This window comes from Staurois parvus, unplaced genomic scaffold (assembly GCF_062004578.1).
Source record: "Staurois parvus isolate SC_StPar_1 unplaced genomic scaffold, SC_StPar_1.0 ptg000054l, whole genome shotgun sequence".
NCBI lineage: Eukaryota > Metazoa > Chordata > Amphibia > Anura > Ranidae > Staurois > Staurois parvus.
The window spans coordinates 2,678,360-2,691,790 of record NW_028317850.1 but is presented as its reverse complement, the minus strand read 5'-3'; the positions used below and the strand labels follow the sequence as shown (position 1 = coordinate 2,691,790).

General features: G+C 38.5%; 1 protein-coding gene across 2 annotated transcripts in view; it reads left to right on the top strand.

Moving 5' to 3' along the window:
- The window catches only part of CGNL1 (cingulin like 1), a 136,808-nt gene that overhangs the window by 100,802 nt on the left and 22,575 nt on the right, over window positions 1–13,431 (top strand). For both annotated transcript variants that reach the window (XM_089667771.1, XM_089667765.1), the window contains exons 12-14: window positions 3,341–3,511; window positions 3,634–3,795; window positions 6,393–6,482. In XM_089667771.1, the coding sequence (XP_089523897.1) occupies window positions 3,341–3,511; window positions 3,634–3,795; window positions 6,393–6,482 (423 nt within the window). The remainder of the gene's footprint in view (window positions 1–3,340; window positions 3,512–3,633; window positions 3,796–6,392; window positions 6,483–13,431) is intronic.

Here is a 13,431-nt window from a genome sequence, read left to right as displayed (position 1 = left end):
TCCACATCTTCATATCTGTACTGTTTTGCTTGTTCTAGGTGGTCCATGTCTTCCATCTGTGCTGCTTTGCTTTTTACGGGTGTGTCCCACTGGCATGTATGTCCTTTAGTGATGTACAGCCCTGTAAAAGGAACCGGTGTGTGTGGATCAGGTGACCGGCTTTCCCATAGGTGCTGAAATTCCCACAACAGCTGGGAAGTAAAGCAGTACAGTTTGAAGACAGGAGTTGTCAGAAAAGGTAGGTATGTGTGCTCCTTTTTCACAAGTTACCCTGTGATGAGAGGGTCCATTCAATGACTTCAGATGACACTGGACAGTCCCCTACTGGACTACAGTACACCCCCTTATGTTATAGAGATGAGGCAAGGTGTAGATGTTCTGTAGTCCAGGAGGGGAAATTACTGCTTTGAATTTCAGTGCAACAGAGGTAGGTCAGCACACTACAGGAAGTTTGGAGCTCAATGGATTTCTGGCAGGATCATCAGGTATCTTTCTGTTCATGGGGAAATGTGCATATATTGCAGAGATATAATGCAAGATACTTTTTATTTTGCGCAGACATACACTTTAAATATGGGTTTATGCATGATCTATAGTTTAGACTACCTTGAGAGGACATGTTTCCAGGGTCCCCTAGTTTATCACAACCTAAAGGCTTGTAACATAGAGGGCATGCTACAGACTTGAGGTGGAGAAAATCAAAAATTTCTAGAGGTGCGGAATTCCATTTATGGGGCTCCCTGCATATACAGGGAATGCTATACTAACAAGGAAACTGCCAGACACCACCGGTTCCTCCATTTAGGAAATATTGTTGGGTAATGGCATGCATTTTTACAGCCTTGCTTTCCAAGATTTGGGAATTTCATGGCAAGGTCTAAAGTCATAGTAGATATTACTCCATGCTACTGAATGTTAATATTATTGGTTTATATAAGACCACCTCCTGTGGTGCTATAAAAAAGTGTGATGGGACTTCGCTTTGAAATAAATGCTTTATATTTGGTTTAAGTATGTTAACTTTTGGAAAAAGGATGCATTATTTGTCAGTGACACACAGAAATATTATTTTCTTCTACTAAAAAACTCTAGTGACCATTGCGCCTAAAAGTAAGCCACACCTATCAAGGCAATGTCAAAAATTATGACCTACTGCATAAGTTTCCACCTTTGCTCAAGAGCTACTAAGCAATCTCTATGTGATACCGGAAAGAACTGGCCTGTAGCCGCTACAGTGCAGAAATGCGGACCTTTACTGGAATGTACTTTGAAATATGCCTACAAATACCAGAGCATCACAAATAAATCCAGCCTGGGGTTGTTAATCATTATGCCTGGGTTCAGTGTGCCGCAAGGCTGCATGTTTTGATATTTCTTTTGGTCAGTCATGAGCTACACTCAGTTATTTGGATCACAAACCTTTAGTTCCTGAATGCATTAGTCTTCATCCAAGGTCATGCCAAAGTAGGGTTTTTTAAAGAATTCCCTACAAAACGTAAGAAAAGTTGAAATTTGGGTATATGAAGGCAGCAAAAGAAATAGAATAGAAACTAGTATCAAAATTTGGTTTGCTCATTTTTGTTCGAACGAACACCTCAACATTAAAGCGGTATTACACCCAAAACTAGTAATGTTATATATTGCAGCTTATCAACCATCAGATGTGGTGGCTGAAATAGTTTTCTTTTTTAGCTTTTTATCCCTCTGTTTTCACATGTTGATAAGACCCATAACACACCTCTTGTATTAGAGTGCCTACACCCTGAATGAAGGCGCAAAGGGGGCACCATTTGAACAGCAGCATTGTCAACCTGGTGTGAGGGTAATGTTAGATGGACTAGCAGATTTGGATACACTAACAAATTGAAGCTGAACACCAGCTAACTCTTTATAAGCAGTACAGGATAAAGGTTTAAAAAAAAAAAATTGGAGGAGAGGGAGTAAACCAGTATCAGGACTTTTTTGAGTGCAGTTCCACTTTAATTTCATTCTCAAAGACATATTTGTAGGTTTATTTTTCTGACAACTATTAAATAAATGTTATTTGCTATTTTTTCATCAGACCTTATTTTGAATTAAGTTTGAGAACTGTCTTTTTTAAAGACCTTGATATTTGATTAATTTTTTAAATGAACTAGTTTAGGTTTGTAAAGTAATGAAACGAGTAGAAAAAAATCTATCAGTGTTTACTTATCTTACATGATGGGTATTAATGATTATTTAAAACCGCAAATTCTTTTTGGCAATCGTACGCTTAAACAAAGGGAAGTCCCTTAAATAACAGCAGTGTAGATGAACACAGATTGGCCATATGCCATGTAGCATTCTGAGCTCTGTCATCAGGAATGGCATAATTAGGTATAACGGGTGCAATTTCTGACACAATATTTGCCATTTTTAAGAAGACCTGTTGGAAACTTCTGGAGATGGATTTTCTGCAAAGATGGATTTTTCTCTCTGTCATGTAGGAGTATCCCTCGAAGTAGCATTGCATAAGTGCATAGATGAAGGAAACCCTGTCTCTCAACAGGATCAGGGTTAGCGTTCACATCTATAGATTATACACGATGCTAATGTCAGAGACACAGGTGTTCTAGAGGGTGAGTCTGGTATGTGGAGGTACATAGAACAAGACAAAGCAAGAGCTGATATATGGAACAATAGGAGGCAATGTGTCTACAAATACATATATCGTCCAACGGACCCTTTTTAAACCCAGGTCCTTCTGTTCCTCTACTACTTTGTGGTTTTAACTCTTTTATGGTTTGACATGTAGAAATGAAAGTTAACTTATTAGCTACCATAATAGTCTCTGCTGCTGTTTGTTGGTGCTCCCTCAAGTGAACCTGTGCTTTGCCAATGTCACACACTTTTTACTTGGGGCCCATTCACATCATTGCACTGCAGTAATGCACAAAATAATTATGTGAATGAGGCCTTAATTCCACTCCCAGAAGTGGTAGGAGAATGAATGGAAGGTAGATGTAAGCAGCTGTGGAGGCCAATATGTAAACAGGTTGTGTTTTACCATGCAATGCCGTTAAATTAGTTGGCCATTAAATTTTAATCAGAATAAAAGAAAAATAGTGATTTCTAATAGAAACTTGTCAAACAGAAATACAATAGACTTACTGTAGAATCCAATAGAAATTATAACTATTTCAAACAAGTCAATAAAAATATTAAACACAACCACTGATTTCCATACAATGCAATTCTTAATAGGGATAGGTTCAAAAATAATTCAGATTATTCTTTTTTTGAACCAAGGACAGATTACTGACTGTACTTGTAACCACTAACCATGACCCACCCATCGAATAATATAATTGTTGATTAGATTTCAGATCATGTTGAGTTTTCCCGTTCATCCACTGTGGAGCTTCAAAAGCAGTTTGATGACTATAAAGAGAAGAATCGGAAGGAAGGCTCTGAAATGCAAAGACATGTTAAAGATAAGTCACTGGAATTGGAAAGATGCTATCAGACAATCAAGAAGCTGCAAGATGAGGTAATTAGCACTCTTGCAAAGATAAAAATGTGAGACTATACCATGTAATATTACTTTGAGGTGAGAAGGTTGTATAATGTTGGGTTTCATAGCTTTGTGTAATATTGGCCTTTTCTCCTTAGATTCGCCACTTGGAAGAAAATTTGCAAGACCACCAGAGAGCCCATGATGACTCGCTGACCAAGAATCATCTTCTGCAACAGACAATTAAAGATCTACAGTACGAGCTGGATGCCAAAAACCACTTAAAGGATGATCGCACTAGACAAATAAAGTCAATGGAGGTAGTATTTGAAGGCAAAACCCTTAGTTCTGAAATTTGCCATTTGGATAGAGATCAAATATTAATTTTCTGAAGTATTAGGTGCCATCTTTACTGTGCAGTTTTGTTTATGTGAAAGTAAAAAATTTGAAGGGCCCGTATGCTGTAACGTATCCCTACTACAGTGATCTCCATTACCTTCCAGGTACCATGTCAAGCAGCTGCCCTGCTGTATTATTTTTATTGTTATTATATAGGATTTATATAGTGCCAACAGTTTGTGCAACACTATGTATTGTGAACACAGGAGGTCACTCATTGAGCACAAGCGTCATTCAGGGAATACTTTGCATTTCCTCAATAAATGCAAAGTGTTCTCTGAACAAGATGGAGTGGCATGGGGACCACCTGTGTTCAGTAAGCAACAGGGTAGCCACTTGGTAGGTAGGGGACCTGGAAGCTAGTGGCAATAACTGTAGTATCGGTGCTTTCTACAGTGATTTCCAGCTTCCACAGGGATCTCACAGTTATGGCATATACATACTTACATTGGTCCAAACTGGACCAATATGATTATGTAAACATTGCCATACTTAAACTTTAGCTTTAATATATTTTATGTGTATGCTATTATCAAGCAAGAGTGAGCTGTGAGAAGTGATGTGGCGCGTAGCTGTGATATTTTGCTCTTGGCAATGGATGGGCACATGACAACATGTGAGCTACTTAGGTGTTTCCACACAGAGGTCTAAATCAGGACTGACCTTTACAGTAAAGTAGAAAGACAATTATTATTAGAACATTTGGCTATAAATATCATAATTTAAATAATTTTAATATATATTCCTAACAGAATGTTCTGTGCAGTAAATGTAGCTTTCTTTCCCACACAAGAAGCCTTGAATTGCTAATCTCCATGGATCAATATTCTAAGCTCTGTAATTAAACTACTCTAAATCCTCTAAATTGTTCTTGGAGGGTCTGAGATCCCAGTCTATTGACTGATGGATATTTTCGCTAAACATTTTATTACCGTAAAATATAAAAACATCTGGCTATTAATGTTAGAAAACCCAGGACCCTGCATTCACTCTATCTGGTCCCCCACAGTACACACTACATGGAAATGGAAGAATTTTATTAAATGTAAACTGCTAAATACCTTTTCTCATCAGCAGTTAGAGCAGTCTTATGGCTTCTATCAGTGTCCAGCAGAGCACATGTTAAAGCTTGTAGGAGGAGTTTTCTTTATTAGGCGATTGCCTAATAACACTGACAGGGAAGAGACCTCTCCTGCCAGCAGTAACATTCTGCTGTGTGTTTCTCTGTATAGCAGATAAATACTCAGCAGCATTTTTCCCTAGTAAAACACACACAGCACATTATGTTAAGCAGCACACAGTTAACCCTTTCCTGCCCAGTGTCATTAGTACGTCAGTGCTTTTTATTAGCACTGATCACTGTATTAATGTCACTAGGAATGTCCCACAGTCCTGCTATATGTCCTGATGGCCTCCATTACTAGTATAAAAAAAAAATTCCAGTATATATACTGCCATTTGTAGATGCTATTACTTTCACACAAACCAATTAATTTACTTGTATTGGGATTTTTTTTTTTAGCAAAGACATATAGTAGAATACATTTTGGCCTAAATTCATGACGAAATTTGATTTTTAAATTTTTTTTACTGGATATGTGTTATAGAAAAAAGTCAAATATATATATTTTTTTCAAAATTGTTGGTCTTTTTTTGTTTATAGCGCAAAAAATAAAAACCTCAGAGGTGATCAAATACCACAGAAAGGAAGCGGTTTGAGGGAAGATAAAAAAATGACATAAATTTCATTTATATACAGCATTGCATGACCGCACAATTGTCAGTTAAAATAACGCAGTGCCGTATTGCTGGTCAGGAAGGGGGTAAATCCTCTGGAGTGCAAGTGGTTAAACCATATTTGTTCATTTAACATGAGTGAAATAAAAACATAAAAAATATTAATATCGGTGTACCAAATAAAAGCCTAATATGTCCTTAAAAAAATGTCAAAAAGGTTTGGTTAGACAAATTGATTATGGTTACTATTAAGTTAAGCAATACATAATGATGCTGCTAAAATTGGCTTTAAGATCTAAATTGAGATCTAAACTTTAGTAACTATTGTCACAAAATGGTTAAGCTGATCATTCACAGCATAAAATTAAAGAAAAAAAAAAAAAGAAGAGGAAAAAAAACATTGCTTCTTCAAGTGCTTAGTTATTGCTCTCAGCTAATAGACTGCAGGTATACACTGTATTAACTTTTCAAGAAAAAAAGAAACTGGCCCTGGTAACAGGCACTAGCTCTGTCTGTCTTTTATTCAAACATTTTATTGCTGGCTTCAGAAAAGCATAAAGGCACAAATTCACAATTGTTCCTGTGGCCTCATCTGCAGGTCAGGTGCCCCCTCTCCTTTCATTTTAATGGTTTATGTTGTATATACTGACATAGCAAATGACAATATAGATCATCGGATCACTCAACACTTTAGCAGCAAATTTTGTTAATGATCCTGTTCATTCATCTTTGAGTCGGTATTCTAAAACTCCACATACAAAACTGCTTTGTTTTTTCCCAGGACAAGATATCTCAGCTGGAAATTGAGCTTGATGAAGAAAAAAACAACTCAGATCTCCTCCTAGAAAGAATAACCAGATGCCGAGAACAGGTACGTCTTTATCTGCTCAGAAGTAGGTTTAGCAGCGGTGCTTCTGGCACTGAACTGGACCAAAGCATTTGGCCCTGTTTATCAAGTATCTAGGGTGTAACTGTCTGTCAAAGAAGTCAACCAGTAGGGTTTTTCTTATGGAGAAAATGAAAGAAAGATCTTGCTGCAAAATCGCATAGGTGACATGAGACAAATTTACTAAAATACTTTGATAGATTAAAAATTATAAATATCAAATTTTAAAAAAATCAAATAAAAAAAAAAAAGAAAATTATGCCTGTTGGCCCAGATGTACAACTTAATATTTTGCTTTGGAAAACAATGCCCTTTAAATCTAGGTTATTTCTATTTGCAACACAAACCTTTTGTCTCTTTTTATTTTTATGAATCAACCCCACTGGATGTTCAAACCTCACAAATGTTAGTAGTCAACATAACAGAAATGTCTGACACAATTTTCCACCTTGTTGTCCTTCTAGACCTCAGATACATGCCGTAATAATAAAACAAATATAGCAATAAGATATGCAAACTCCATTTGAAAAGTATGAGTAGGTAAAGCTTAGTACTTTTTTTTTTTTCTTCTTTTTTTTGAACATTTTTATTTAGTTTGAATTTTAACAATAATATGAATGCAGATCCACACATCACAATATAATGAAACATGGACAATATGTGTAAGCGAACTGGACAATATCATGAAACATGGACAATATGTGTAAGCGAACTGGACAATATAATGAAACATGGACAATATGTGTAAGCGAACTGGACATTAAGATATACAAACACCAAGTGAAATACAGATCAAACTACTATTTTAGACTGTAAGAAAATAAACAGTTAAACATAACCTTACATACGTGAGCTTACATTCGATTAGGCATGAGCGACAATATACATAAATATTGCATCGCATATGGTGCAAAGGCACTCCCCAAAAAATGAGGGGGAGGGGCAAAAATTGAGAGTATATAAGTTTATAAGTTCTAACAGTCCTCATAGCAAAAGCTTTGTTTGTCATGTGGATGAAAGAAAGAAAGGGGAGAGGAGAAGGAGAGATGGGAAGGGCGAGGGGAGGGGAAGCAAATGTGAAAATACATCTAATGTGGTCTATATGGTGGGGTGGGGAGGAAAGGGAGAAAGCGGAGAAAAAGATATATCTAAAATAAATAACTCTTAAGTCTGGGCAAAGTTGTTCCCGGGGTCCAGCACACCTTGTTCTATTATCTGCACTGAGCTAGGAGTTGAGCCCAGAGAGACAACCCTATAAGGTGGGGAGGGAGAGGATGACAGAAGGGTAGAGAAAAGTGGAGAAATCTCTGGGTTTTTGTGTAGGTAAATACTGGCCCTAAGTTTAGCAAATGTGTGATGGAAGATAATGTTTTTGTCTTATTGGTTATTAGCTTTTTATGATGTTGACTTACAGAATTCCGCCCAGGCATAGTGGGCTTAAGCTGTGTCAGTCTATCGAATTTGTAGTGCATAATGGATTCCATCTCAAAAAAGTAATGCACCTGCTCTATCTAGTCCTTCACTGAAGGCACTGTAAGTGTCCGCCATAGTCGGGGGATTAGGCTGCGCGCTGCATTAATGAGCTGACTAAGTGAATGTTTGGCTGGTAAAGGGGGTTGCTCTTTGTCAGCGTGTAGAAGATACAGTTCGAGGGAGTATGGATATTGGGAACTGATCATTTGTCTTGGAAGTTTCTGGAGTTCAGTACTCTGATACATCGTTATAGACCTTTAGAGTCATTGCTTTAATTGATTATTTTACTTTTGGTTCTCAACTATCTTTACAATTGAAAAATGGTAGGCTGTCAATTAAACAAAATAGCAGTATTAAGCGTATTTGCAGGTGTACACAGCTCTGTTCCTGGGTAGAATCTTAAAAAACTTTGGCAATCTGTTGCATGAAAATCACAACTTAAAATAATTGAAAACAATTCAAAAAAAGAAAATGAATACAAAATACAAATAATAATGTAAAATATATCATAATGTTTTTATTATGCTTTTTCTTAAAGTGTTTAAGTATACCCTAGCAATTCATTTTTTTTCTACCTTTTCTGGTCCGTTAAACATACTATATTAAGTTATTGGCGCAACAAAAAAAACTGTTGACCACGTCAGCAATCCAGTGCTGTCTTATGTCCTTTGTTTTTTCTTGCTGATTCTCAAGGAGTCTAATTAGCGCACCTAGTTCTAGTCTTTGACACCAGAATATTAGAGTCTATGTTGTGAAGAACAGGATAGGGGAAGGGTTTGAGTAGTTTAGACCAGTGTTTCTCAACCTTTTTTCAGTCAAGACACCATTCTGCAATGTAAAAAACTATCCTATAGCCATCCAGTACACCCAACGTTATAGGCAATTTATTTTTCCAAAGCAAATACACCTTTGGACACTGGTACCAACTAGTATTCCAATGTGTCTCTCTGTTTCTTTCCCTAAGTCTGCTAACGTGACTTTAGTGCTGACAGAGAGGGGCAACAAGGATGTTGTGCATGCACACCACGTCCTCCTTATCAACTGATGATGTAATTGGTTGTTAGGATGCTGGCAGGTAGAAGGTCATAAAAGTGCACCATGAAAAAAATGTGGTTTTGTGTACTAAAAGGCAGGATTGATCCAACTGCTGGCTTGTATACGATTTTTGGTCATTTTGCCAAGGCACCCCTGAAGCAGCCTGAAGGCACACCAGGGTACCTAGGCATCCTGGTTGAGAAAGGCTGGTTTAGACAAAAACAACTGGGCAGGACAGGGCCTGAGTCCACAAAAACGCTGCGTGTTGTCAGCCCACAACAAGGAATTAGAATCTGAGTGTATTTTTGGCAGATCAACATGTATTTTTATAGCTTATGTAAAGTGATATTAAACCCAAAAACAAAAAATGTATACATTGCAGCTTACCAGTTCATATATAGTATGTGGTGACTGCATTGGTTTTCTTTTTAGGCTTTTTTTTGCCTTTTTATGTTTTGTTTTTCAACTTCCATTAACAGACCAAGCTGTCAAGACAAGGTAGCAAATAGAGGGTGTAGACAAGCCATTTAACGCTGCCAGGGGCGCACTTACAACGATCAGCTTTTATTTATTTATGTAAAACCTTTATCCCAAAAGGAAAAAAAACTTGCTGTATCTGCTTATAAAGTGTTAGCTGGAGTTCAGTTTTTGTTTGTTAGTCCATCTTAATCCAGTTGAATTACATCCATCTTAATATACTAATGCATCTAACACTGCCCCCTCCTCAGATTGGCAATGCTGCTGTCTCTACTACCCTTCCATCAAATGTGGAGACAGCATAAGAAAAGAAGTGTGTTACTGAGTGGTTGACCAGGCGAAAAAAAAGTGAAAAAAGGCACCTAATGCAGCCATTACTGTAATGATATCACGTATTGGGCATACGAAAAACTGTGTCTGGCGGCAATGTTATTCGAGAATCATAGGTCGGCCATGAGGGTTTTGTAGAACCGTTAACATTGCAGCCACAAATACCTAGGAATGCACCTCTATAGCCTTAACTTAGTCACATTTCATAGAGCCTGTTATCTCAACTTAGGGACAGCAGACACTAGCACACAGGCCTTTGCCTGAGCTGTAAATAGCTAATTGAGTTCTGGCAGTATGTCTTAACCAGGGCTAATGGGGATTGTAAAGCAGTCAGACTTTCAGTGACCTTTCAGAGACCCCCTGACCAACTCAAAATGTAAAAATCTACACACAATTCATAAAATCAGTCAGGACCAAGACACATCATACATGACTAAGCTACAGTATACAGAAGGTGAGGTAGCAGTCAGATACCCCCTGGTTGACAGGCCTATCTGAAATGTCCTGTGTTTAGTGGACATGAAATATAATGCTGAACAATAATCTACCAGTTTCCAGAATGCATCCGGTACATATTGGAAGATAATAATATTAATATAAAACTGTGTGTATGGGAGAGCCATGATACAGTCATAAATATAATGATCTCCCCTCAGCCGCTTAATTGGTCAGATTGTCTCTGACAACATCCCTTTGATATCAGAGAAAGAGACTACTACTAAAGTTGACAGCTCTAGTTTAACATCAAATCAAGAAACTGGACTTGATAGAGCCACTGTACCATCTTTGCCTATTCATTGGACTAATGAAACCAGGACATTGTTAAGTATTCTCACCCTCACCTCCCTTTTATTTCTCTGTTGCATTGACGTCTCTTTGTTACTTAATATCTTTTTTTTTTTCTGTAAACATATTATTTGCACCATTTTACCCTTTTCGTTAATAAACTATATTTTGAAAAGTGTTAAAACTGACTCTAAATGCACTAATGCACACTAAAGGAATCCCAGTCTCTTGAAGGTTTTTGTTGTGTGTTTTTGTGCATTAAAATTCATTATAGTGTATTTTTTTCCCAAAAAATTTAGTTTGAAAAACTGCTACACATAACATACATAATTGTATGTATAATTGTATGTATATGCATAACATACAAAATTGCAAAACCCACCATTTTACTCTCTAGGGCCTCTGCTAAAAAATAAAGGAACACTTCAGATCTCAATGGGGAAAAATATCATGCTGGATATCTATACTGATATGGACTGGGTAATGTGTTAGGAACATAAGGATGCCCCATTGTTTGATGGAAATTAAAATTATCAACGTACAGAGGACTGGATTCAAAGACACCCCAAAAATAAAAGTGAAAAAATTATGCAGCAGGCTAGTCCATTTTGCTGAAATTTCATTGCAGCAACTCAAAATGCCTGCACACTTTCGCCACATTAGGCCGGGCATTGTCGTGCATCAGGAGGAACCCAGGACCCACTGCACCAGTGTAGGGTCTGACAATGGGTCCAAGGATTTCATCCTGACATCTAATGGCAGTCAGGGTGCCATTGTCTAGCCTGTAGAGGTCTGTGCGTCGCTCCATGGATATATCTCCCCAGACCATCACTGACCCACCACCAAAACGGTCATGCTGAAAATTGTTACAGGCAGCATAACGTTCTCCATGGCTTCTCCAGACCCTTTTACGTCTGTCACATGTGCTCAGGGTGAACCTGCTCTCATCTGTGAAAAGCACAGGGTGCCATTGGTGGACCTGCCAATTCTGGTGTTCAATGGTAAATGCCAATCAAGCTCTATGGTGCTGGGCAGTGAGCACAGGGCCCACTAGAGGATGTTGGGCTCCTCAGGCCACCCTCATGAAGTCTGTTTCTGTTTGTTTGGTCAGAGACATTCACACCGGTGGCCTGCTGGAGGTCATTTTGTAGGGCTCTGGCAGTGCTCATCCTGTTCCTCCTTGCCCAAAGGAGCAGATACCAGTCCTGCTGATGGGTTAAGGACCTTCTACAGCCCTGTCCAGCTCTTCTAGAGTAACTACCTGTCTCCTGGAATCTCCTCCATGATCTTGAGACTGTGCTGGGACACAGCTAACCTTCTAGATGCATGTATTGATGTGCCATCCTGCAGTAGTTGGACTGCCTGTGCAACCTATGTAGGTTCCAGGTATCGCCTCCTGCTACCAGTAGTGACACTGACCCTAACCAAATGCAAAACTAGTGAGAAACAGCCAGAAAAGATGATTAGGGGAAAAAATGTAAGTCTCCTCCACCTGCAAAATCATTCCTGTTTGAGGGGTCATCCCATTGCTGCCCATCTAGTGAACCTGTTGTTAATTTCATTAACACCAAAGCAGCTGAAACTTGATTAACAACCCCCTCTGCTACTTAACTGACCAGATCAATATCCCAGGAATTCAACTGACTTGAAGCTATACTCTGATTAAAAAGTGTTCCTTCAATTTGTTTGAGCAGTGTAAAATCCTCTGAATATACCTGTCATGGTGATAGTGTGTGTGTACAGATGTTTATTTTTCATAGTATTAATTGCTAATCTTGTGAAAGTTTCCAACTCTTTAGTCAGAAACAATTGAGTACTGTCTGTGATACTTTTTTTATTTGCACTAACATACAATTTTGAGGACAAGCTTTCGGGGAATGTCCCCTTCTTCAGTTCCAAGCAAAATTCGGTGGTGGCAGTTTAAAGAGTTATTTGTTTTGTCAACTAAACCCAGTGGCAATCGCTCTGTCTGTTGACACCTAGATTGTGATCCCTCAAGCTGGAAAATATTTGTGCAGTATGGGGCTGAGAGTGCCATTGTTGTGTAAGTAACAGCACAGTGTGAGTTTGAGCAATCTTTTGCCACAAGTTGGTGACGAGGTTGTTGGTTGACAGCTCGGCGCGGGAAGGGAGCAGTGTAGTCGGTTTTCAAATTGAGCTGGAGCTAATGATTCCCAGGACCCCGGTGGAATTGCAGTTGCAGAGGAGTCTCATATCCAGAGGAGGGATCCTTTTCCCACGCTGTCTGTCTGTTCCTTTTAAAGGGGGCTTCCTGCAGATTCTTGGTTAATATTGCGCTTTATTTATGCTTATCTGGTGAGTGCGCATTTTTTTCAATCTCCTGCGCGGATAAAGCCACATGGAATAATCTGACCCCACCTGTGCAATAGGACCCATTCAGGGGCGGACTGACCATTTGGAAACTCGGGCGCTGCCCAAGGGCCCGGGGTCAGTAGGGGGCCCCATGAGATGCCCCTGGTACCTTTTTCATAGGCTTTTTTGAGTTTTGGCAATGACACAGGGGCCCCATGATCCCCTATTGCCCGGGGGCCCCATGAGTTGTCAGTCTGCCCCTGGACCCATTTGCAACACTGTATGCTGACCCAATTGTGTCATGCCTTCACCACCTTATGAACACTCTTTGCTTTAAGACTTTCACAGTTGCACTTATTTTATTGTGTCAATCATAGCGCTTCATCCACTTATATTTGCTATCACGAATATCAATTATTGATTTATTATCATCATCACCATTAATATTTATTATTTAATATTTTTTCAGTCTTTAAACTGCAATATATAATTTTTTTTTGTTTTTGTTTTTCATACCATT